The sequence below is a fragment of the Castor canadensis genome, chromosome 7, assembly GCF_047511655.1.
Source record: "Castor canadensis chromosome 7, mCasCan1.hap1v2, whole genome shotgun sequence".
NCBI lineage: Eukaryota > Metazoa > Chordata > Mammalia > Rodentia > Castoridae > Castor > Castor canadensis.
The window spans coordinates 32,919,874-32,947,264 of record NC_133392.1 but is presented as its reverse complement, the minus strand read 5'-3'; the positions used below and the strand labels follow the sequence as shown (position 1 = coordinate 32,947,264).

The 27,391-nt window shown below is 36.5% G+C and overlaps 1 protein-coding gene across 7 annotated transcripts; it reads left to right on the top strand.

Moving 5' to 3' along the window:
- The first annotated feature begins 2,304 nt into the window (after nucleotides 1-2,304).
- Nucleotides 2,305-27,072, top strand: Znf518a (zinc finger protein 518A). 7 transcript variants are annotated; one of them, XM_074078631.1, is made up of 6 exons: nucleotides 2,305-2,403; nucleotides 5,041-5,123; nucleotides 12,710-12,861; nucleotides 16,790-16,850; nucleotides 19,420-19,461; nucleotides 20,502-27,072. In XM_074078631.1, exon 6 carries the CDS (start codon nucleotides 20,632-20,634, stop codon nucleotides 25,144-25,146), a length of 4,515 nt encoding a protein of 1,504 aa, XP_073934732.1. In that variant the 5' UTR covers nucleotides 2,305-2,403; nucleotides 5,041-5,123; nucleotides 12,710-12,861; nucleotides 16,790-16,850; nucleotides 19,420-19,461; nucleotides 20,502-20,631; the 3' UTR covers nucleotides 25,147-27,072. The 7 variants fall into 7 exon arrangements, 6 of the variants coding, with proteins under 6 accessions (XP_073934732.1, XP_073934734.1, XP_020030671.2 ...); XR_012449671.1 differs by lacking the exon at nucleotides 2,305-2,403 and adding an exon at nucleotides 2,570-2,672 and having other exon boundaries at nucleotides 25,428-27,072; XM_074078633.1 differs by lacking the exon at nucleotides 2,305-2,403 and adding an exon at nucleotides 2,570-2,672 and having other exon boundaries at nucleotides 22,205-27,072.
- Nucleotides 27,073-27,391: the final 319 nt, after the last annotated feature.

Here is a 27,391-nt window from a genome sequence, read left to right as displayed (position 1 = left end):
AGGACAATCTCTCCCTTTTCTGTGCTAGTCTTCACTCTAGAGCTCCCTTCCTGTCAGGAAATAAATGAAGCACAGTGGCCTGATGGTAGAGTCTCCTTTAGCTTCCCTCTTTTTCTTTTATGCCAGCTTCTAAAGACATTTTACTGTGGAAAATGTAATACATATTCAAAAAGTAGACAGAACTTTATGACTTTTCTGCACCCATCTTTCATGGTCAACAATTACCTCATTTCATCTAAAATCCCTGCCATGTATCTCCTTACTTTTGAAATAAATCTCAGATTACACTATCATTTCATTTATAAATATTTCAGCATGATAAATTTTTAAGGTATAACAACATATACCTAGCATTACACCTAAAATATTAACAAGACAATTCTGAATATCATTAGATTTCCAAATGTCTGTCTCATACATGCCATAAATATCTTTTTGTTTGTTCTTTTGAATCAGGACACAGATAATTTCTACACATAGTGATTTATAAATAATTTATATTTCTCTTAACCTATAGGTTTTCTCTCCCATCTCTTTTTTGTCTTGTAATTTTTTTTTGTAAGGGTGAGAAAGTGTCATTTGTCCCGTGCAGTTTCCCAAAGCTCATAGCTGATTTTGCCCATGGTATTTAAATGTTCCTCTGACCTCCGTATTTCCTATGTATTGATAAGACTACTTCATAGGCACTCTTTTGTTCTTCTACCATGTTTGGTTCTCCTTTTTTGTTGTTATATTGACAGATACCAAACATATTTGATTGCCAACCAAGTTATTCATCCTTCCTTCTTGCTAATTAGAACTACTATTTTATTTAGCTCAGGTGGCAGTTTGCCCCATCTCGGGATATAAATCATGATTGACTTGAGTTGAGCCCAATAATCCTGATTTCCTTTGCCCTCAATTGTTCTAGAAGCGAGTATGTGACTCAGTCCTAACCAATGAAATATAGAGAGAAGTTTATTGGAAAAATTTTTCTCCCTGACTAAAAAGCAGCATGAGAAGACCTTTTTTTGTTTCTTCTTACTCACTTTTGCTTGGACTACTGCTGAGAGAAAATAAAATGCCTAGTGCCCTGGTAGCTCCATGATCTCACTCTTATTTTTGTTCTTTATGTGATCTTCTCTTTATCTCTGGGAAGTTTTAGAATTTTAGTTTTCATCAATATTCTTAAATTTCATTGTAGTGTATTTGAGGTGTTCTTTTCATTTTATTTCCTGTTTGGCACCCCATAAACCATTTAAAGAAAACTTTTTCTTCAAATACTCTCTCTCCATAGAGCTTCCTATTTTTGGATGTTATATTACTACGTCTATCATATCTTGTCTTCTCATTTCTTTCCTTTACTATCTTTTTATGCTTTTCTGCATCTTTCTAGGAAAGTTACTCAATCAGTTTCATATCTGAGTTATTTAATTGTAGTCGTCTTGTTGCTTAAACATTATGTCGTTTCAACTGCCATATATACATATTTAGTATTTCTACATTTTTGCAACGATTTCCTGTTCTTGCTCTGTATGCTGATATTTTCCCCCATCTCTTGTGTGGCTTGCATGGAATGAAGACCTGGAGAGCGAGGGATGCCATAAAGTGCAACAGAAAATTATTTTTAAACGTGTTCTTTATTCCATAATGCTGTCCGTTTGGCGTTCATGGAAAGTCCGTTTGGCGTTCATGGAAAGTCCGTTTGGCGTTCATGGAAAATCCGTTGTGCATTATATAGTCCTATAACCAGCGTGCATTTCTGCTCCCTGGCCTTCCCAGGTCCGATTTAGACCCCTGACCATGGTGACAAAGCTTCCCAAGACCACCGTGCTTTTTATTGAAGGACAGAGAAAGTCCTGTCAGAAAAGCACTCATCATGTGCCTTACAAGGTTTACAAGATGGTCTCCGTGGGACCTCCTCTTGAGGAGTTAGGACACCAGAAGCGACCCTGGGGCAGGGCCTCATTTGTGTATCCGTCCGCCGGTGTTGTTAGTTTGTAGCGTTGCCGCCACGTCCCGCCCCGTGGGTTTTTAGGGTTTATCTGCACTGTGGTCCCGGAGGAGCCACTGCCCTGGCCGGGACCTGAGGCGGAACCCTTCCTTTGTGGGTTGAGCCTCCCTCGTTGCGAAGACTTTTTTCCAGACCAACTCTTTAAATATCTCCACGTCTGGACTTCAACACGCCCCCCCAGAGCTGAGGGTCACGGCCTGTTGCGTTGACCTGGCCTTCGATGGCTGCTAACGCCCGCGTGTCAGAAGCCAGTGACAGAGAAGACGCCATTTGCTAAGCCGGAAATGGTTAAGCCTCAGGGTTGAACCCATTCCCAGTCAGCAAGGGCTGCTTCTCGTGACTACTCAAGAGCAGCATTGAGTGGCCGTCTGGCCGCCATTCCTTTGGCAGTGGGATTTCTGCAGCAGCTGGTGAGTACAGGGGAAGCGGCGAGTCAGTGCAGCGAGAGGGGCGCTAAGCGGGTGGGGTCGGCGGCGAGTACAGCGCCACGGCCTACTCTCCTCAGGCTGAGGCGCGGACCCTCCCGGCCTCCGTTGCCTTCCGCTCGCCTCAGGTGCAGCGCGAATCCTTCCGCCGCAGCGTGCACTCCCGGTAGTGCTGCGATCAGCTTTCCGGCAATACCCGGATGGAAGGGTAATGGCCGCCATCAGAGACTCGCAGGCAATGGGGACTATGACAGGTATTCCCCCTTTGCGGACCTGCCAAGACCGGTTAGGTTGCCCAGACTTAGAGACGGACAGTCAGGGGGCAAATGGCGAATTTGTGGGGCGTTAGGGTCTCTTCAAGAGGCCTAGGGATCCGCCTGTTGTGAGAGGAAGCGTCTGTTAAATAGTCCCGGCCATTCAGCCCTTCCGCCCAACTTCCCGTAAAGTTTTTCTACAGAAGTCCGTCTTTTTTTTTTTTTTTTTAAACACGCGCTTGTGCAGGGTACTGGAGTTGGACCCTCGCGTCTTGTCTCGTGTCTCGTGTTCGTGTTAAGTCTGGGCCGTTTGGACCCCGCACTCTCCCGCATCTTGAGAGCTGGGTGCCGATCCCGTTGACAGTGTGCTTCCGCGCGCCTGAGGGGCAGCGGACTCCGGAGGAAGGGGCGGATCGGGCGCGGGGTTCGGGGGCGCCGCGCGGCGCTCGAAGCAGCGCCCGTCGCGTTCCGCGGCTGGGGGAGACCGAATGGGCGCCCCGCAGCGCGCACCCTCGAGCTGTAGGTTCTGCGGCCCGCCTCGACGGCATCTCTGCTGGGGGCCCGGTCCGCGGGCCCGGGGGTCTCGTCCCGTGGAGATGCCCAGCCCCTGGGCGCCCGCACCCCGCGCGCCTCCCCGAGTGGGGCAGGGCGCCCTTCCCCGCCACCCCAGCACGCCCAGGGGCCAGTGACTCCCCAACTGGCTCTCGCACTTGTAGGGTCCATCTTGAATTTCCTCTTAACACGCTGCTCTTTGTCAAGTAGGTAGTGCCTTGGTGGCTGAGAGTGTATGGGCGAAGGTTTGTGAGGTAAAATCTGTTTGTATCTCAGAAGTGGACCAAGACAGATGGAGCTTTGAAGTTGAGAAAACAAAAGTTAAGGCTCAGTTTTTTCTGAGGTTGAATTTGGGGCATGTAGTGTTTGTGAGCCATGTTAGTGAAAACGTGGTTGAGTCTGTTGTCAAAAGCCTAAGGAACTCCATAGACAAAATAAGTCCCTGAGAATGTTGGAGTGACACGAGGACATCAACCTACGTCAGGGCAGGGACCTGATTTGAGAGTCCGAATCTTAGTTGTGGCTCCTGATGCTGTTGAGGAGCCCTTTCGGCAGCAAGGGCTCTAATTTGAGGACACTTTGCGAGGTTCCCATCGTCCAGTTGAACATAGACTACTTAAACTGACTCATTGAAATTTCCTAACCGTTTTGGAATTTAACTCCCTATCTACAAATGTAGTATCTTTCAGCAAATCTATATTGTGCAATGAATTAGCCTTTAAATGCTTCAGATTTTTCCATTTTCACTTCACATTCTATCCTATCCTCTCTGGTAATGGCATACTATGATTCCAAAAGTTTTTATATTTTGAAATAATATAAAACAGCATTAGCCTGAAGATAAAGTTTTACCTCAAAAGATGCCTGACCACGCTTTTAACATATTTTTATTGTTATTTATGTTTGTAGTTGTTTGGAATTGTTCTCATTGAAGCATGGTGTGCTTTAGAGCACTTAATACAACTTCTTATTTCCTACTATCAAGCTGTTCTTGAACTCAGGATTCTGGATCCCCCTTACTTAGCCTCCGAAGTGTTAGAATTACAGGCATGTACCACACCCAGCTCCCACCTTTTTGTCTTATTCAGATTCCTTCTGGTACTCTACGAAAAGGTTTTTGGCAAAACACTATAAGCAGAAGAAAAGGATTATTACACAGTCTTAGAATTTTTATTTATTATCTAATCCCAAGTGTGTAGGCTATGAATGGGGAATTGGCTTCACATGGTGAGCAGTTTTTATGTGCTGTTGGATACCAGCAGTGAGAATTATTAAGAGGTGGCATTGTGCTAGTAGGATAACTGGTTTGAAATCAGATCCAGATACTAGTTCTAGTTTGTTTGTGGGACAAGACTAATTTTCTCTATCTCATGTTAAATGAAGGTATTAAATTAGGTCGATTCTAACCTTTGAGTTGTAACTTATGTAAATTTATGGTATCACTGGGTGCTAATGCTATTTGCAAGAGGCGTTTTTTTTTTTTGTATTTTTTTAAAAAATCATACACCTAAACTGAATATGAAGTTGTTGAATCAAGTTGGGCATAGTGGCTCATGGCTATAATCCCAGCTACTCCAGAGTCTGAGGCTGGAGGATCAGAAGTTCAAGGCCAGCTCTGGCAAAGTTAGCTAAACCAAGAACTATAAATATTACAGGACTGGGGGTATGGCTCAGGTGGTGTTTGACATGCTCAAGGCCCTGGGGTTATTCCCAAGTTACCCACCCTCCCACCAAAAAAAAGAAAATCCACACACAAAATTTCTTAACTAGCAGTTTTTGCAGCCAAAAATTTAAAAATCTTGTTTTTCATTTCCAGATACCGTCTCTTCCTTTGATACGGTTCCTGATTGTGACACTGTCCAAGCATTAAATTGTGTGCCTTTTATTCCTTGAAGAAAGGTATGATTAGGATTGAAGTACTAGATTATGTAGTCTATTGAGTAGTAAATTCCTGTGTTTTAATGTTGGGTTAAATAAACTAAAAGAGTTAACATACATGAGTTTTCATAAGTTAAAAGTAACAGGTTTATATTTGGCCAAAATAAAATACCTATACATGGGTTCTCATTTTAATGTAAGCAAAAAAGCAGTATTAGTTTCATATATTTAACATTTTTTTAGTGCTCTAAAGTTGATTTTAACTGTGTCATACTTCTAAATACAGAGGTAGCATTAGGGCTCTGCTTAATGAATAATGGAGATAAATATGGTAGAAACATGTTTCAAAGCTGTATGAGTAGCCAGAAGTAATGCACCCAAAGAAAAATTATATGATATATATTTACATTATGATTAATGGCAGTTAAATTATGAGTCAGAAAAGGGGCTAGGTAATCCCTGTAGACTAGTTTCCTGGAGACATTCATCTGAATATCCTGATGTGAACAAAAAGAAGAGCAAAAAACAAAAATCTGCCAACAAATTGGTGGTATTATAAGGAAAGGTATGGAAAAGAAATGGAAAATATTGTACCCTATTATGAAAACATGGTTTATCAATCCTTGACACACAAATGCCTGTCCCTTGCAGTTTGTGTTAGATAGATCCTGGGATCTTTGAAATCCCAAAACTCTTGCATACCTCAATATAATTCCCCTTACAAAATGCATTAAGTGTATACATTATAACCCTAAATTAGGAATAATATTATGTATGTAACTGCTGAAATAACTGAAGTCAACTACACTAACCTTACTTAGTAAGCATAACCATGTTGTTCTGTAAACTTTAGAACAAAGACCGGTACTGATTTGGTGATAGCTAGCTAGAAGCCCAGCCCTAGTCCAGATGCTTGTGCTACAGCATAGAGCAGATAGATATGATCCCTGTGTGCAGTGTATATAGCCCAGTTGTATAGACAGAAAATAAAACTGGCAAGTAAGTAAAATGTTGCCAGAAATAGATTACAAAAAAGATACATTACCCAAGAAATCTGCAGGGAAAATAGAGAATACTTTTTTTTTAATTGGAGGAGGAGATGGTGTATAAATTGGGACGGCATTGGCAGGGTGATGATATTTGAGCTTAACCCTAAAAGATGAGAAGGATCTAGCCATTTCAAGAATGGGAAAAAGAATGTATCAAGCAGGGAGTAGCAGATGGAAAGTCCTGAGATAGGAAAGGAGTATTTAAGGAGCTGAAAGTCCATGGTGGCTTGTTGAAGTATATTTATAGATGGCGAGAATGGTGTGAGACGAAGAGAGACCCAGGATGAGGTACTGTTCCTTGCCAGGCCTTTAAAAAGAGATAAAATGTTAAGTGTCTTGGTGCTATAGGCTGAATGTTTATACCCCCTCTCCCCAACCAAATTTATGTGCTAAAATCCTTGGGGTTTTTTTTTTTTTTTAATATATTTTAATTCTAATCCTCAGTATGATGGTGTTAGGCAACAGGTTTATATTTTGTAACTTCTCTCTGCTTATAAACTATCAATGCCTCCTAGTTAACTTTCATATCTCCTAGTTACCTTTCATATCAAATACACATCTATCCTCTGTAGTCTATTCTCACTTAGTCTCCCTGTTATGCATTCTCTCTTTGATCTAGACCTTGTAGCACCTTGGAAGAAAAATCCTTTTTTTCCAATGTTTCCTTATTCTGTTTTTCTGATCTGTCACCTTTGCTTCTTTCTTACATGTCTAAGTCCTATTCTTCAAAGATCATCACACAACCTACCTTTATGTGAAGTAAATACTGTCAAATTGATCTATCAACTTTTGTTCTAAATAAGAGCCTTTGGTTACTAGTAATAGGGACCATGTGAACCATGTTGTGAACAAGTAATAAGGAATAAACTGAAAGGGAGGGGGAATTATTTAAGGGTAAGTAGAATTCAAGAAAGAACATAGAAAGGAATACAAAGGCAGGCCTCAGTATGACATTGCTCCCTTGGTTTTAATTAGGGCTCCTAGGAAAGCTAAAGATTTGTCTTCCTATTAATTAGGTTTTTTGTTTTCTTTCTTGCTATGCCTTGCTGTCTTTCCTTTAAAATCATAATCTGTTTTCAGTATTGGGAGACTATCTTTCTGTAGATTTGCTAAGGCTTAGTAAATATATATTCATAGAGTCTTTCTCCTATTGCATGCTTTAATCTGTGACTTCCTTTTTAAAAAAGTAAATAAAAAGTAGTATTCACAATAAATAGTTTCCCAATTCAATGTGTACATCATTTTTCTGTGTAATGTTTTCATGTGGATGTTCTGTAATTTACTTTATTGTGTTTCTATTTGTGGATATTAAAGTGATGTATATGGATAGATTGTTATGTTTCTGAGAATATACTAAATTGATTTTTTTTGTTGTTGTTAATACTATTACTTGGGTTTGAACTCAAGGCATCACACTTGCTAGGCAGGCGCTCTACTGCTTGAGCCACACCTCCAGCCTAAATTGATTATTTTTAAAGAAAATACAAGTTACCAAAGTAACTCAAGCAGTAGAAAACCTGAACAGCTCAGAAACCGTAGAAGAACTTTAAAAAGTTTGAAGATTTAAAGTTTAAGAAAGTTACTAAGCTGTGTGGTACTGTTGGTGCAGTCTAAGTCACTTTAAGGACAGAGTGATACTTGTGGTTAGTGAACTAGTGTAGTGCAAATGAAATGGTAGAAAGTACCCCATTTCATTTTGTAAACTCTCTGTAATATCAAAACCAAACTGTTAGGCATTTTGGAGCATGCCTGTAATCCCAATTTACGGGGGGGGGGGGATACCATTTTTTTCTTTGTAAAATACATGCAACTTTTTATTTTTCTAACAACATTGCATACATAGCTAGTACTAACTCCCATTACATTTTAGATAACCTCATTCCTCATAAATTAATTTATAAAAATTAGTTATTTTTGTTAAATAAACAAAAATAGTTCTCTAATCACATGAATTTATATGGTTCTCTGACATCCGGTAGTATAGTTATTCATTCTATAAGTGTTATGTTGTTGTTTAAGACTAGTGTTAACAGTTTCTCTTTCCAGATTGGGTGCCTTGCATTAATACAAAGAATACAGTATTGAATACCCTCTACCTCCAGTACTGGGAATTGAATACAGGACTCTACCACTGAGCTGCATCCCAAAGCCCCTATTTTGTTTTGACCTGTTCACCTTTAGTGTCAGCGTTCATTGTTCTTACAGTAGTATAAAGAATACTGACTTTAGGTAAAATCCAGTTTACCATAGAAGTCATTTGCTTTGTTTGAGAATTTCACAATACTCATGGTTTTATACCACTGTTTGATAAAGTTTAAAACTAAAGAATTTGGTGTTTATAGAATCATAAAAACAAGTTAAAATGGCAGCTTTATATAAATTGGGATGAGATGGGAGGATATGACGAGAGAGAAAACAGTTGTTTTCTAATTTAAATAATTGGTATACAGGTAAAAAAAGTGTAGTCTAAAGGTAAAGAGATCATGATTCTCATAACATCTAAACGTCAGTTACTTGCTCTTGCTGTATTAAGGAAATATGCCAGTGTGGAAGCAACAGTGATCCAAGGACATCTTAACAAACAGCGACCTGTAGATAACAAGTAATCACTAGAAACATTTTTGTATGTTTTTTCTTCCATTTTACTGTGAGTTTGTAAAGATCCTTCTGTCACTATTTCAACAGACTAAGTCCTAGTATATCTACTGTTGGTTTTCAGGGAATTTTCAATTTTATGTGTCTTGGATATCTTCCTGTTAATAAATGTGGATTTACAATATTTAAAAAATTGAATAATATTGAATGCAATTATATAATTATTTATTGATGGACATTTAGTTATTTTTAATTTTGTGATTTTTGTAAACTGCTGCATTGAATACCTCTGATGTTACTTTTGGAATACATTTCTAAAACTGAATCAGAAGTTCTGTAATTTTCTTCCAGGTTTCATTCTACTCTTTCTAAAGGTTGGCCAGCTTACATTTCCATTAGTATATCATAGGACTTCTTTTTCCTTACTGGCTGATACTGGGCATTAGAAATGTGTAGCATCATTTGCAACATGATTGGTGGAAGTTTTCTTATTTTAATTTGTTTGAATTGCAGGAATATTGACTGTATTTTCATACATACCCATGTATATGTTTGTGTCTTTTGCCCATTTTGTAATTTTTAACTTTTTTCATAAAATGTTTATATGCAAAATGCTTAAAATATAAATGTGGTTTAAAAATAATAAATACCTTTATACCAATTACTTAAATTAGGAAACATCTGTTTTCTCTCTGGTCATATCCTCCTGTCTCTTCCCAACTCATACAAACCTGCCATTCTAGCTTTTGTTATTTTATGATTTTATAAACACAAGATTCTTTAGTTTTAAAAATCTGGTTCTTAACCTATCAATGACTTTTAAAAATTATGTTGTCTTAATGCTATAGTCTGTGTTTTAAAAGTTCCTTTTTCCATCTATTCGGTTTTGATAATGTGCTAATTTTAGGGGATTGCCTCAGATGTCTGGTAATCTTTGACTGACTCGTCATGGCTAAGAGGCTGATGGGAAGCTCTGTATGAATCACTAGAGGGGTTTATAATAGCTCCCACTTGGAGAACTCTGTATGAACCTAGTTAGCCTCCAGATTCTGATTTGGTGCTTCTTGAAACTGGTGAAACACCAGAATTTTTTTCTTTTAATTCCAATTGATTGTATGCTGATATTTTTGGACTACAGTAAAAATAAATTAGAAAAACAAAATTTAAAACATGAAGACATACTAAGCCAAAAGTCCATATTTTTATTATTTAATTCAATAGGCATAAACTTTATTCTGGAAAATTGCTTAGAAGCTTTTTATTTTAAGCACTCTTTTTTTCGACTTGTCATGGACTGCTAATAGATGTTTCATGAACCATCAGCAGGTCATATTTTAAATAGCATTGTTTTAACCTAGATCCTAAAGGGGGATGAAAGGAAATAGGGCATGGAGGTTGGTGTCTCATTTGTATATGGTCAGTTAATCCTCTTGCTTTTGATATGGTGCCTAGTCTCTTACCTGAGCCTGGTCTCCTATTTCAGAGATTGTGTTTTATCCTCTACAGAGAATAATCCGCTAGACTTCTGTGGAGGGAGAATGGCAGTTACCATTACCTATAGCATGACAGATTGGGGAAGAGACTCTTAGTATCTAACTAAAACTCAATCAGCTTTCTCCACATTTCATTGTCCTCTCCTCCTTCCCATATCTGAGTAATTTCCTGCTGCAATTCTTAGGTCTTTTGAAGATTCAGAGTATAAAATGTCTTAGTTCTTAGCTTTTGCCTGCTGTCTGTCAGGAATTAAGTTTTCTTGGATCTGTGAGGTCATTTACTACCTATGCATCTCCTTTCCAGAATCCAGAAGTTTTTTTGCTATTGTTACCTCTCCAGTGGGAAACCATTGTTAGTTTTTCTCACAAGGGTTTCTTGAATATTTGATGCTGCTAATGTTCCCTTTCTCCAGTTTTTTTCCTTAACTTGTGTTAACAACAAAATTTATATTTATTTCTATGTTGTAGATATTATCCACAAATGTTTCTTCTCAACTACATTCTTTCTTTTTTTTTAAGTTGTTTGATTGAAATGCGATTTTTCTGAAGTATTTACTCAGAACATTTTCCATAAAGTGTACGTATATAGTATATTGAATCTTTGTATATCTAAAATTTTCTGTCCTCACATATGAGAGTTTTCCTAGATATAGAATTAATTCTTGAGTTAGTCCTTTCTCCCTCAAAACTCTGTAAATATTTGTAAGTATTTGTTCCATTGTCTTCTAGTATTTACATTCATGAATGAAATGTCTGGTTAATATTGGTGTCTGATTATAGTTGGTGTTGCTTATGAATAAGTAATTATTGTAGATAACTGCCTTGCCACCTTTTTGGATGGTGTTTCATTTTTATTTTTTAAAAATAAAACCTTTTTTACTAGGGTAAATTATAGATCATTTTTATTTATTTTATGTTTATTAGCATAAGTTAATTGTACATAGGGGTTTCATTATAAATAATACATGGATGTAATGTATTGTGATCAAATTAAATACTGAGTTCTGTATTCTCTTAGTACTAGTAATCTTGCCTGGCTTTGAGGAACCTTTGATTTTGAAAATTAAAGGTTTTTTCAAAAAGGAAAAAAGAACTAAGATTTTCTTTTGATATCAAAATCAACTTTTCTCCCCATCTTCTTTGCTTTCTTATATGACAGTATGCTCGTATTTTTTTTCAATGTATTACCGAATCTTACTGAGATTGCCAATTACAGTACTCCCTTTTTCCATGACTAACCATAGTCTGAAAATTTTAAGTAGATATTCCAGAAAAAACAGTTCTTATATGACAGTATGCTCATATTTTTTTTTCAATGTATTACCGAATCTTACTGAGATTGCCAATTACAGTACTCCCTTTTTCCATGACTAACCATAGTCTGAAAATTTTAAGTAGATATTCCAGAAAAAACAGTTCATTCATGTGTCTTTTGATTGCACAGCATTCTGAGTAGCATGATGAAATCTATCTTTGTCCTTCTCAGGATATAAGTCATCCATCTCTTTTGTCTACCCTGTCCACATTGTATATGCTACCTGCCTGTTAGTCACTTAGTAGTTTTCTTGGTTATCAGCTTCACCTTCATGGTTATCATAGTGTTCATGTTCAAGTAATCCATATGTAATAGCTTAGTGCTGCATCTCAGTGCCTGCATCATTCACCTTGCAATGAAGCACTGTAACACCATACACCGTGTAAGAAGGGCGAGTATAATACAATAAGATACTAAGGAAGACAAAGAAAAGGTAGGGGAGAGAGACCACATTCACATAACTTGTATCACGTAATTTGTTTCAGTTGTTCTATTTTGTTACTAGTTATTTTTTATTTTGTACTATGCCTAATTTATAAATTAAACTTTATCGTTGGTGTATATAGGAAAAAAACATAGTATATATAGAGTTTGGTATCATCAGGCACCCAATGGGGGTCTTGGAATGTATCCTTACTCCCAAGGTAAGAGTGGACTGCTGCATTGATTTCCGCCCCCACCTTTTTTTTTTTAGTGCAGTAATTTTCATTGTAGGTATTAATGTTTTTTCATTGCTGGATGGGAGGAAAGGGAAATTCTGTGAATATTTCTGACTGTTCAGTTGTTTTGCTTTCTTTTTCTTTCTGGAGACAGGGTCTTATATAACCCAGGCTGGCCTGTAACTGCTGTGTAGCCCAGCCTGGCATCAAACCTTCCATCCTCCTGACCTAGCCTCCTCTGTGCTGAGATTACAGATGTGAAACTCCATGTCTGACTGATTAATATGATTTTTTTGGTGGCATTATTAGTTGCTTTAAGAATAAACCAAGGTTTTCTAGGAGAAGGAAAACTTAGGAGTTTAATTTGTTTTCTGACAGTATAGACAGAATAACTTCCATGAAAAAGGAAAGAATTTTTAGTCAGGGGGAAGACAGCCATGAATATAGGAATGTTTATCTTTTTTCAAAATAATTTCCTCTACATCTCTCTTGACAGCCACTACTAGTAACCCTCTACTCTTCCTGGCCTCTGGACCCAGCTTGAAGCTCTGGATTCAGTCCTTTCCTTCTCATATCTCAGCCTGAGCTTCTTGTCATCGAAAGGGCCCCACCCTAATCTTCTGCTCCAGCCTCACTTTGACTTCCAAGGTATGTTCAGTGGAAAAGGGCCAGAATTTTGTCATTCATTTCCTTACTTGGGGTGTAACGTATACTTATTAATATTGGATGAATATCCCTAGTGTACTTCCTCTTTAAAAGTGGTGATTGGGCTAGAAATTTGGCTCAAGTGGTAGAGCACATACCTAGCAAGGGCAAGGCCCTGAGTTCAAACCCCAGTACCACCAAAAAAAAAACAAAAACAAATGAAAGTGGTGATTGGTACCTGAGAATGGTAACCCTGAAGCATGAAGATTGCATGAACCCAGGAGTTTGAGGCCAGCCTGGGTAACTTAGCAACATCTGGTGTTAACAACAACAAAAAACCAGGTACATTGGTTCATGCCTGTAATCCCTGCTACTCGGGAGGTGTGGAGATTGAGGGAGTACTGAGATTCATGGCCAGCCTGGGGAAAGAGTTAGAAAGACTCCATCTCAACAACCAACAGGTATGGTTGCACCTGTCTCCAGTTTCAGCTATGCAGGAGGCCTTAGGTAGGAGAATCACATCTCCTTCCTACATCTCATGCAAAAATTCAACACCCTACCTAAAAAGTAAATACAGCAAAAAAGGGCTGGGGGTGTATCTCAAGTGGTAAGTCATCTGCCTTGCAAGTGTGAGACCCTGAGTTCAAGCCCCAGTACCACCCCTTATCCTACCCACCATAATTTTTTTGTGAGGGAGAAGACAAACAGATTTATTCCAGTTGAGGTCTTAGAATGTATATTGTACCATTCTCTGTTATTATCAGCACCACGAAGGAAAATGTGCCTTAACAGCAGGACTGCCCAAAGCTTACTGTGTGATTCCCCAGAAGTCCATTCAGTCCTTTTCCTTACTAGTGCAATTAAGGAGGTTCTCCACCCTTACAAAATAGGGCTCCTTAATTGTAAACTCATTTTGTGCAGAGAAAAGGAAAGAATCTGATATACTGGTTGTTTCCTTATTTAAACCATGACTTAACCCCTATCTCAAGATTAAACTATCTTTATTTCCTAAATAAAATACACACACACACACACACATATGGGGACAAGGAGAAATAGAAATTGCATTGTGCTGACAAACTTGAAATTCTAGTCAGAGTTAAGACCAATACTGAGGGTCAACTGATGTTTTAAGGATAAAACTGTAAGGAGTCTGACTGAAGCAAAGATGAGTTGAGTTGAATTATTAGCTTCAAAAATGCATGAAAACAATTTTCAGCAAAATGAGCATCCACAACTCTTAGGTATGCTCTGTCAGACATGGGTAGGTAAGTCTGGAGAAACAGGTTCTCTCCATGCCTGGTGTGATATAAAGAGCAGCTTCTGTTGTCAAGTAATATCTGCAGCTCATAGCTGGGTTGTTTTCACTCTTCTCTCACCCAGCTGTTTGCTACCAACATCATAAAATATGTTTATGGAATGTTTTTCTAGTTCCTAGCCATTTTGCAGGATTTGTTTGTTCACTTCTATTTATTGGGCAGTTGGGAGAGAAGAAATCAAATGGCTTATTTTTAATACTTTTACAAAATTTTCTTATTTCAGTGACTTGAAATGTTGGTCAGTTCTTATGAAGTAATAAATCAGTAGTTTAAATAGTATGTTTTAAACCAGTAATCCTTGTTGGTGAAGATTGAACTGTAATTAGTCTAATACGTTGTAGGATTAAAATGATGATAAAATTTCTGTGTTCTGTTTTTACCTTACCTGAGATGTTCACAACATGTAATACGTTTTTGGAACATAAGTGGCAACCCTAGTCTAAGTTACTATCAAATACAATGGCATCCGCATGCTAACAGGTTGGGCATAGTTGAAGACAAAAAGATTCTCCAGACAAACTTGAAATTTCAGAGAATATTACAAACCCCCAAAATACCTAAAATAGACTAATTCTCCTCATACTATATTTTGTATGCTATAAATTAAATACAAAAATTTTACATTCAAACTTAAGTAAAAACGTAAGTGGATTCCTTAGTAATATAGTCTGTTAATGTTGTTTTGCAATTTTTATTTATTTGTTCAGCAAAAACGTTCCCAGTGAAGCTTTTTAGACTTGTATTTGAATTTGAAGTTAATGAGAACCGAAGGGAAAACCCAAGAGTAGTGCAGAAAGAGGTGTCAAATGTGAAACAGGACATAAGTGGTGCTAACACTAGAAGAGTTTTTATCTGCCAGGCATCTAAAATGCCTTTTGATACTCCAAAACAAAATATTTAATGGTCTTTTTACAGTGTATTTTTAAACTCCAAGTAAGCCATGATTGGGGAAGAAAGAAGCCCAAACTGACTGTTATGCTTTATTTCACAACCATTTTGACTAAGTTACATAGTAGAGGAACTTAAGAGATTGGAACATTCAGTTTCCTGTCTCTTCAGATATTTCCTCTCAGCTTTAACCTAGTCACTGAAGGCAAACTGGACAGGTGGTTTAGTAATATTTTTTTAAATCAACTTATGTAATTCTTACATAAAATAGCCTCAAAGAAGTAGTTAATTAAAACTTGATTTTTGGATTGTAGAGGCTTTTCTTACTGGTAATTAGTGTCTACTAACATTTTACTAGAAGGAAAAGTGTTCTGCTTTACTAGTCATACATCCTTGTTAGCAGTTAAATATATATGTATACAGGCTTCCTAACAGTTCCAGTTACTTTTTAGTTCCTCTTTTTCTTTTAGAGCTCCCATATCCTTCAGAGGACCTTCATTTTACATTGCTTTTTCTTTATAATACTTAATTATTGTAACAGGTCATTCCAGGTTCACTGTTTCAAAGATGATCTCGTTAAAGAGATAGCTGCAAGTCAATAGCTCAGTTTGCTCTTCTTAAATGGGTTTATCAGGTCAAATAGTGGCTCCTTGATGAGAACAACTATGTTGAGATAATCGCTGAAAACCTTATTTTGAAATTTTTTAAGGCAATGCAACAAAGTAGTTGATAGAGTACTTCTATAGCTTTTTAATTCTTCATGTTCTGAGTTTTTAAAACAATTTGCAACCAAGATACAAATTAAAATCTAGAATCCTTTTAATAGAAAAAAAAAGGAGAGAGGGAAATTAACAAGCCTTATAATTCTTTATATTTTCAGTGTAGGTTTTTATTTTATTTTGTTGGCCTGCAGAAGTGCATATTAGGATGGATCAAATGTACAATAGCTGTCCTTCAGAAATATTTATGTGCATAACATTTCATATGAAAGAACAGTAACTGTACCAATCTTTGTAATGGCAGAAAATTTGAAAACATTTAAAGTTCTACCAGTGAGTCTATGGTTAAATAAACCATAATGGTATCTGTACTGTGAAATATTCTGTAGTCATTGAAAGAATAAACTAGATCTGTTTGTACTGGCATAGAGAGAAACCTATGATAGAAAAGTGGAAAAGGTCAAGGTATGGAAGTTTATGTATATTACTCTATATGAGAATAAACAGAAAATTATGTGTGTGTGTGTATTTTATATATTATGTATATAAATATGTATAATCTTTGGTGTTTACTTGTTCACACTCCTCCACCCCCAATCTGGTAATAATGCTCTAATTTTCTTCTAGGGAACCATCTTCTCTTCCCTAATGCCAGTTTATGTTGTTGGATGGTGTTTTTGAGTCGCTGGCTCTAGTGTGGGTTCTGTAAATCAGGCCTGGTCATTCAAAAAGTGTATTTCAGTACTGGGATTGAAACTTAAGAAAATTGGGGCCAAGACTTGTGTTCTGCTTTTGAAGGAGTAACAAGCTTTTTTATTAAGCGAGTACCAGGTAGGATGTTACCTTTGAGTTGTAACAGTCATCTGAGCATCACCTGGAGCCCAACAGAGAAACCAAAAAAAAGAAAGATACTAGAGACTAATGACATTGTTTGTGTCCCTCGATGAAGCCTACCATGTTGTTGGACTACTCCAAGCTAGTAAATTTTCTTTTTCCTTAAATTAGGCTCAGTTGGATTTTGAACACCTGGAACTAAACGAGTACTACTGATCCAGTGTGTGTGCAGGTATATGTTTATAAATGTATAGAAAGTGGTCTGGGATATTATACACTAAAATATTAATAGTGTTTTGTGGGAGACCAACTAGTTAAAGAAGAGGATATCGGGGGCTTTCTCCTTTTTACTGTAAGTCTGTATCTTTTTAAATTTTTTACAAGCATCTAAAAATAAGTGGAAACAAAAATTAGGGAAGCTTAGCAAAAGAATACTACATTCTGTAGCCAGTCAAGTATAAATTATTTTCAGTTTTTTTCTTTACTTTCTGTATTTTGCTTTTTTTTCCATTACTTGGGGCCTTGCACTTGGCTTGGAAGGTGCTCTACCACTTGAGCCACGCCACCCAGCCCTTCTTTTGCTTTGGTTATTTTTCAGGTAGCGTTTTGCTAGGGACAAGCTTCAGACTGCAGTCCTATCCATGGCCTCCCTCATAGCTGGCTGGGGTCACGGGCACTCACCACCAAGCCTATCTTACTGCTTGAGGTGGAATCTCACTTTCTTTTTGCCTGGGCTGGCCTTGAACCACTATCCTTCTGATATCTACATCCTGTGCAGTTGAGATTATAGGTATAAATCCCCATACCTGGCCCCAAATTAGCCATTTTAAAGCATAAATTTTAGTGGAATTTATTACATTCACTGTGCTGTGCACCCATCACCTCTATCTAGTTCCAAAATATTTTGGTTATCCCCAAAGGAGACTCCGTACCCATTAAGCTGTCACTCCATTTCCTCTCCTCCTTCCAGCCTGTGGTAACAGTTACTCAGCTTTCTCTATATATGGATTTAACTATCCTGGATAGTTCATATAAATGGAATCTCCCTGTCTTTTAAAACACATTTTTTCTCTCTTCCCTGCCAAAGGACTCTTTGTTCACTTTATTTGCTAGGGATAGTGAAACCAAATCAAATCACTTAAGTTACTGGAATAAAAGTCAGATCTGCCTGAGAATGTGCTAAACTTGCTTATGAGGAAAGGGTATGTAGTTTAATGGGTGAACTTGATGCCATCTATTTTGGCTGCCATGCATCCGGCTTAGTTATTTTCTATTCCTTAACTGTACTGGGTGAAGTTGCTGGATAGTCTGTGCTGAATAAGTAATGTATTAATGTATATGTCCTACCTCCTCCTCTATCTTACAAGTTACAGTAGAGGAGGGACCTTGTTTTTTAATTTTCTCCATAGCACTCTTCAAAATATTTTGTAATTATTATTTATTAGTGTATATTAATTGAATGAGTTACTTAAAAAGCCTATTTTTACACTATCAACCAGACTTTGGGATATGTTATTTTTAAAGAAAAAAATTTTTATTTTTATTATTCATATGTGCATACAAGGCTTGGGTCATTTCTCCCCCCTGCCCCCCCCTCCCTTACCACCCACTCCACCCCCTCCCTCTCCCCCCAACCCCCTCAATACCCAGCAGAAACTATTTTGCCCTTATCTCTAATTTTGTTGAAAAGAGAGTATAAGCAATAATAGGAAGGAACAAGTGTTTTTGCTGGTTGAGATAAGGATAGCCAAACAGGGAGTTGACTCAAAAGAAAAATTTTAAATTGTAGTTCTTTTGAAATGTAATTCATATCAAAATCTAATTTTTTGACATTCCACAAATAATACTTTTGGATGTGTGATATTACTAAGAAGCAGTTTGCCTTTTGTAATGAAACCCATGATATTCTATCCTTAATTATATATAGCAAACAAAAGTGTAGAAATGGATAATCCAGAGTGACAACCCTGTGATATTCTTATCCATGGAAAACAGTCACTACTGGAAAAGACTCACACGCTTGAACCACACCTTGAGATTCTGGTCAAATAAAATTTCCATAGGTAATTGTGATGTTTGTTACTGTTGAAAAAGTACTCAGGAAGGAATATTCTCAGTTGATGTAGAGTATATACCAGGTACTGTGGAATTTTTTTCTAGTCAGTGTTTTTCTTTTGAAAAAAAATTTTTTTTTTCTTTTTCTGGCAGCACTGGTGTTTGAACTCAGAGCTTCATGCTTGATGGGCAGGTACTCTACCACTTGAACAATCTCCACCAGCCCTAATATATTATATTTGGATGTGGCATTTTAGATCCAATTCAAAGTATTTTTGAAAGATAGTAAAACAAACCTCTTAATACATAATTTAACTTTTAATTATACTCCCTCAATAAAGGATTTCTAAAACAGTTAAGTTCCTAGATTAAGTAAAATTTAAGTGAGACCTTGTATACGGACATTATGGATGGAGTTTAATGTGATTCACACTTTATTTTCTTTAGCTTATCTAGTCTTATCTAACATTCATTTGTATATATGAATACATTTAAGAGCACAAAAATAAGAAAGGGTAATTTTTCTAATACACTGATATTTTTACTCTTGAATCTTTGGTGCAGCTTATAATCTTAGAGTGTATTATCCTGTTCCATACATGGTAATCACACACAGTATTACTGTTAGCTGTGATTTACGTATCATTTCATAGAATACTTTTATGTGTATTTTCTCATTTAATCTCCACAACCACCTTTTGAAAGAGGAAGGAGAAATACTAATTTTTTTTTCTTCCATTTTACAGATAAAGAAACTAAGATACAGAGACTTGTCTAAAGTGACACAAGTAAGTACTTTAATTAATGGGGGTAGAATATTCTAATCTGCCGGGGGCTTTCCTTTCTGCTGTCTGCCTCATTGGGGATACAAAAATCCAAATAGACACAGTGACAAGAAACAAGACAGATGGTAGATGGACCTAAGGACTTAAGTCACGGAGATGTACTATTTCCTTCAATTTCTTCCAGTTCTTTCTTCACCCGTTAGTAATGATAAGTTGAGACAGTAGATGATTTGTTGTTGTCTGTGTTGGATGAATAAAGCTTTTATTTTAAATATAAGTTATCTCCAAGGAGCTAAGGAGGTAAAAAATCTGGAGAGAAATCTGTTGGAGTTCTCATAAGGAAATAACTATAGGACCAGTTAACCAAATGAAAAAGTTAGTTCAGTGGTACATGGATAAACCACATGTGTCTAACTTTAGCTTAAGTTTTTAGGACTCCCTTGTTAAAAGATATTTTAAATTTAAATTGGTGGATGCAGTGGAGGCTAAGACCTAGGATCTCTGGGCCAACCTGGGCAAAATAGTGAGACCTGTCTCGAAATAAATAAAATGAAAAGATTTTTAAGTCCAGTTTTAAACTGTACTTAAAACTGTCATTTTAATATGAAAATCTTTGAACTTAAGTTGGGTGTGGTGGCACAAGTCCTGTAATTTTAGCCCTCGGAAAGCAGAAGCAAAAGATTGGAGTTTGAGGCCAGCCTGGGCTACATATTGAGACCATGTCTCAAACAAAACAAAACAAAAATCTTATCACTTGATGGTACTTAGCCAGCTGTGGTTTTCTTTAGATGAAAATCTGAGGTAAAGAGAAGTTGAAGCTTTCCCGCTGTCACATAGCAGAGGTGAACTAGACTTTGTATTTTCTGACTTTCATGTCAGTTTTAGTTTTACTTTCATCTATTCTTGGTAAGCTGTTCTTAACATACTTACCAGGTCTTTTGTGTCTTTAATATATTTGTTCATTTTGTGCCAAAATGAACTTAAAATTTTGGAATTTACTTCTAATTTTGTGATGAAAATTTCAGTTCTTTGTTTAATTTTAGGTGAGTTAATGTGGGAAAATTCCTGGTTATTTTGAAGATGTCTCAGCACAGTATTGTTTCCTGTTTAAATTAAAAAATAACCTCAAGAGTTTTCAGAACAAAAGAAGCTGGGAATTTTTTTAATTACATCATGCCATTTGAACAGAAACAGTTATTTTGTGATAAAAAGCAAACTACTTTAAAGAAAGACTATGATGTGAAAAATGAGATAGCTGATACTATTAGATCAGTACCTAAACCAAAAATTTTAGAAACTAGTTTTCATTATGGACTAAAAAATGTGAAAATTGATTTGCCGAAGATAAATATTCCAAATGAAGTCCTAATGAAACATGAAGTTGACAAATACAGAAAATTATTTCAGTGTAAACCACAGACTGCAAGGAAATCTATTCGTGTAAAGACTGTAAGCTGTGTAGAGGAATGTGTATTGCTTTGTAAGTCTGAGAGAGCAGAAGAAGAGGGGATAAAAATGTCTGCAAAAATACTCAATTTCAGCTGTTCAAAATGCCAAGACAACACTCAGTATAGCCCAAATGATTTACAAAAACACTTTCAGATGTGGCACCAGGGTGAATTACCTTCATTTCCTTGTGAAATGTGCAGTTTTTCAGCAAATGACTTCCAGGTATTTAAGCAACACCGACAAACCCATAGAAGCACTTTAGTAAAATGCGACATTTGTAACAATGAGCGTGTATATACTTTGTTGGGCTTGACAAAGCATTTCACATCCAAACATTGTGTTAATGGTAATTTTCAATGTGAAGAGTGCAAATTCTTTACCCAGGATGTTGGCACATTTGTTCAGCACATTCATAGACATAACGAAATTCATTATAAATGTGGTAAGTGCCATCATGTATGTTTTACCAAAGCAGAGCTTCAGAAACACCTTCATGTTCATTCTGGCACTCTTCCCTTTACTTGTCAATACTGTAGCTATGGTGCCATACATAAAGACCATCTTGTAAGACATGTTATAACTTTGCACAAAGAACACTTATATGCAAAAGAAAAACTGGAAAAAGACAAATACGATACAAGGATGGCAAAGACTACAGCAGGGCTTAAGTTAATATTGAAAAGATACAGAATAGGTGCATCAAAGACATTCTGGAAACGTAAGAAAATTAACAATGGGAGTGACGGAGGTATAGAAGAAAAAAGCACTCAAGTGCTTAATAGAATGAACAAGACACAAAAGACTCAATCTGAAGAACAGAGCCTTCTTGGTCAAGAGCACTTAAATGAAGAAAAGGGTGAAAGACTACATTGTGAGAATAGTGATAAGCCTGGAGAGTCAGAGTCAGAAAAGCCAACTCTTCTTTCCACTGAGCAAGGTAATAGAGCTGACGAAGGATCAAATGCTACTTCAGGTTTCTTGAAGACTGCTCTACAAGGACCTACAGTGTTATTGGTAAAAAATAGCAGAATAACTATTCCTGCAAACTATGGTGCTAGGTTCATGGGCTTCAAGATGGTGGATGGGAAACAGCATATTGTAATAAAATTGTTGCCTATTGGTAAGCCAAATTTAAACTCACCAGCCTCACAGTCAGATGCTGCAAAGGACAGTGTTGCTAATTTGCAGCCCCAGACTTTGGACACCACTGCATTTTTAACTGGAATAACATCTGAGTTAAGTGATACAGCTTATATGAAAGTAACTCCATTTTTATGTTCATCTTCTATACTTTCAGGGAAAATAATTTCCGAAAAAGAAATGGCTTTGATATCTGAAAAGAATAATACACTTCAAACAATGGATTACAGCAAAAATGTATCATCTTTGCCAACAACATCAGAATTGTTTGACCACAATTTGACCACTGCATCAGTGAGTTTGACCCCAAAAGTTGAAGCAAGAGATAATGTTGACTTATGGGAAAATAATACCACTCAGAGTCAGCCACAAGTATTAGGTACCACCATTAAAAGTCCAGAGAAAGTCAGCAATACTACCAGACCAAATACATACAGTAGTGGAGATATGCATAACTATTGCATTAATTACGTCAACTCTGAGTTACCTGTTGAATCCTCCAACCAGGGATCATTACCTTTCCATAATTACTCAAAAGTAAATAACGCTAATAAACGTCGTAGGTTTTCAGGAACAGCAATATGTGAGAACCTTCAGAGAGAATCATTATTAAACAGAACAGTTGTTCAGCAACCAATTAGTGAAACAGTTTTATCACCAGTAAGAAAAGAGAGCTCAAACCCAGACAGCCTTTTACCATCTGGCAGCCTTTTAAATGATAAAGATGAAACTTTAAAAACAAAAGCTGAATTTGAAGAACAATGTGTTGTAGAAAAAGGACAGAACATTGATGGACAAAGCCTATACACCAATGAAAACCAAAATTTAGAGAGCATGACTGAAAAATGTAGTTGGAATGACACTTCTAGTGTTGATTCACCTATGATGCCTAGAATCACATCTGTTTTCTCTCTCCAGAGTCAACAGGCATCAGAATTTTTGCCACCGGAAGTAAACCAATTACTTCAGGATATACTAAAACCAAAATCTGATATAAAACAAGACTCTAACTTTCCAAATAAAAGCTTGCCACTTCATTGTGAGCCATCACTTCAAAAACACGAGGGAGAGGACATGATAATTGAGTCTTCAAAAGACTTGAAAGTGCAAGGCATCTTCTCAGTTCCATCTGATAATGTGGGTGTTAGCGTGCCTACAAATGACATGAATTTAAAATGTAATGGAAAGGAAAAACAAGTGCTATCAGTGTTGCAAGATCTGAGAGATTCAGAGAAGACACCTAAAATTCCAGGTATTGGCACATTACTTAAGACTCAGTCAGATGCAATAATAACACAGCAGCTTGTAAAAGACAAACTACGAGCCACTACACAGAATTCAGGTTCTTTATATGTGCAGAGTCCACTTACAAACTCAGAACAAAAAAACCCTGTATTTGTTCAAACTCCAAAGGGTTTCTTTATACCATTGCATGTTGCTAACAAGCCTGGATTCCATGTTGTTTCAGGAAGACCACTTCCACTGGTTAATACACAAGGCATACCTGCTCCTCTTATTTTAAACAAGAAACCTGGGATGATTTTGACATTTAATAGTGGGAAACCTGAAACTGTTTCCACTGTCAAAGCTGAGAGTGCTCAAGCTTATGGAACTCTGACAAGGGAGCCTTGCAAAAATCCCCTTTTGAAGGTAGAACAGAACAATAATTGTCTTACACCTGTGCTTTGTTCCAGCATTGGCAGTTGTTTAAGCATGAAAAGTAGCTCAGAAAATACGTTACCATTAAAAGGCTCTTATGTTATTAAAACATCAGCAAGTTCTTCAGTGAAAACTGTTCCTACTTCTAATGTGCTATCTGAGCAACAGGGCACAAAATTGAGTGTATTGGATTCAGTGAAACAGCAGAATGAAATTTTTCCAAAAGCACCTCTTTATACCCTCTTGCCTGATGGTAAACAAGCTGTTTTTCTAAGACGTGTAATGCCAAATAACTCTGAGCTCCTTAAACCTAAGTTAGTCCAAAATAGTACTTATTACCAAAATATACAGCCAAAGAGACCTGAAGGAACATCACAAAAAATATTGGTAAAAATTTTTAACCCTGTTTTAAATGTGACTGCTGCTAATAATCTGTCAGTTAGCAACTCTGCATCCTCATTGCAGAAAGAGAATGTACCATCTAATCAGACTATAGGCGGAGAGCAGAAAGAGCCAGAGTCATCTAGAGATGCCTTACCCTTCTTGCTAGATGATTTGATGCCAGCAAATGAAATTGTTGTTACTTCTACTGCAACATGCCCAGAATCTTCTGAGGAACCAGTGTGTATCAGTGACCATTCAGAGGCCAGAATATTAAAGTGTAAAACAAATTGTACAATTGAGAGAAATTTCAATAGGAGAAAGACTTCCAAAAACAAATTTTCAAAGATAAAAACTCGTGTAAGAAATGAAGATTCTGAAGCTGCTTTTGTATCTAGAAACAGAAGCTGTAAACGAAAGTGTATGGATAGTTGCCAAGAACCTCCAAGAAAGAAATCAACATTGCATAGAAAGTGTAAAGAAAAGGCTAAAGCTGAAGATGTCCGTGAAGCGTTTGGGCTTAGCAGACCTAGGCTTTCAAAAGATTCTGTCAGAACTTTGAGGCTTTTCCCTTTTAGTTCCAAACAGCTTGTGAAATGTCCTAGGAGAAACCAACCAGTTGTGGTTTTGAATCATCCTGATGCAGATGCCCCAGAAGTAGTGAGTGTAATGAAAACTATTGCAAAATTTAATGGACGAGTACTTAAGGTTTCACTGTCAAAAAGAACTATCAGTGCTTTGCTGAAACCAGTTTGTTATCTTTCTGAAACAACAACTTTGGATGATTATTCCAAGAGGCACAAAACATTTAAACCAGTTAATTCTGTGAAAGAAAGATTTGTGCTAAAATTAACACTCAAAAAGACAAGCAAAAACAACTATCAGATTGTGAAAACTACCTCTGAAAATGTTTTGAAAGCTAAGTTTAATTGTTGGTTTTGTGGTAGAGTATTTGACAATCAGGATGTGTGGGCTGGTCATGGGCAGAGACATTTGATGGAAGCTACGCGGGATTGGAATATGTTAGAAAAACTTACTGAAGTTACTGAGGAAAAGTAAAGTAAAACTACCTTAGAAGAAAACAGTGAAGTGAATTACCATAATGCAGACATTTTCTACTTCAGATAGTTCCTGAAATCAGACATTTTAAATGTTGGTTTTATTTCCGTGGAAGACCAAAAGCTTTACGTGTGGTACTTGAAAATGCCATCACTGTACACATAAGTTTTGAAAGAAACAAAAATATATATGTAACCTTGATTGAATTTTTTAAAGGTGTTTGTGGGAAGTTAGGGTTAAAGAAAATTTGATATAACAGTTTTCTCAATTTAATTCTTTAGAGACTCTTTAATAGAGGGTAATGGTGGACAGCCCCATTCCCTCCTTCTTCTACCAGCCTTATGAATCTGATACAGTAGCTCCTCTGAAGATGCAGAACTCTTTCACTTTGGAACTAATGAGTTTCTCATGACTTGAGAAGATACACTGAGAGCTTGGGTAAAGAAGTTAACTCTACATCTGCTATGTTCATTTGAAGGGTTTTAGGATTCTTGGAAACTACATTTAACTTCACTACAGTTAAACCGTAAATAATGTTTGAAGAGTTTGGGCAAGTAAACCTTGTTTGTTGTTAAGTTCTGTCCAGTGTCAGAGATTGGAACATCCTCCCAAGGTAATTTTCTTTTACTTAGTGGCTATCAAGCGTTGCAGCAAATGGGTAGCCTCGAGAAGAATTAAACTTTGTCTAGTTTAAGTCTAATTAAACTTCAACATTTTTCTGAATTTGGATATATTCTTCATTGATCCCCTTGCACAGAACTATGGTATCTGATTTAAATTGTCCTCCATAAACCAAATGGCCATTTTTTTCTTGGTTGCCATCCCTTTAAAAAGAGTGGAACATAAAAGCACTTCAAAGGCAATGGCTTTTCTTGAAAATTAAAAAAAAAAATTACAGAGGTAATATTTTGAAGCAAGATTAATAAAACATTTTTATTTGTATTACTATTATTAACATGTTCAAAATTAGGGCAAGCCATTTTTGTTAGCCACTTTTCAGAGTGACTGACAAGTATATATTGATATAGCTGGTGTTTGAAAATGGGAAAGCATTAATAGTGAACTCAGTGGCAGTTGATAAAACTTTTGGACAGATTCCTAAGGGATATGCCCAACAGAGTTTCAAAATGGACACTTTCAGGATAACAGAATCAATAGATTTAAACTTTTCATCTTACAAATCTGGATCAAATTTTGTTGTATCATTGGATAATGGAGTTTTTGTATTACAAAATTACGTATTACATAATTTTTGTTTCATTGTTACTATGAGTGTTAAATGACATTTTCATTGATTGCGTGAAAACTTCAGGGCTTTTCTGTATATAGGAAACTAAATCTGTACATATTTTTTGTACTTTGTTATGTAAATTTTGCACAGGTTTTTGACATAAAAACTTATATTTTCTTTCAGTTTAGATCTGTGCATGCACTAGTAAAACTGTTTAATTTAAAAGATATGTGTAAGATTTTACCCATGTTATTTTCTTGTGTTTTTTTGTTTTATTTCAGTGTAGTTTTTTTGTTGTTGTAAATTCATTTTTCAGGGATTAAACACTATTGTTAGCAAGTGCCTAAAAGATGTGAAACAGTTTACATATGTCAACTGTAACAGTAGGTCCCAATTGGGTCTATTCCCTTAATAGTTTTATTTTAAAGAAAGCCATACATAGATGCTTCAAGCTATCTTGCTATGCACATTATACTTGTACTGTTCTTGTGCAGTTTATCTACTTTCTTAGTGGAGTATTTTTTGTATAAAACCTGTTAACAATTGTGTTCCTAAATTGAGCTTAAGAATGGAATAGATTGGAAATACACAGTATATATTAATAATGTGTATGGTGTTTAAAGAATGGTAAGCATTGTTAATTTCATTGTTCATTGTTAATGAAGGTTTTCTTCAATAAATTTATCTTAAGTTTGTGTTTACAGAGAATTTTTTTTGCTAAAGTCTAAATGGGAATTTTATTTTAATGAGAAAACTTTAGACTTCTAAGTGTGTATTTAATGATAGTGAGCTACACAAAAGTAAGGGATTTGTTTTCCTCCCCAAAGTCATACATGAAAGTTTGAGAAAGCTCATACTATAATTTTTTCTCTGGTTGTGTTGGCAAGGTGAGTAAGGGAGAGGTTTAAGCTCTTCAGTACCGTAACAGCAATAAAATTGAAATGGTCCGTGTTTATGCATTGATCTGTAGTGGGATGTTAATAAAATTGAAATGGTCCGTGTTTATGCATTGAT

What these genes read in the sequence shown, in the direction of transcription:
- Znf518a (XM_074078631.1), top strand. Translation starts at nt 20,632, where the DNA reads ATGCCATTTGAACAGAAACAGTTATTTTGTGATAAAAAGCAAACTACT.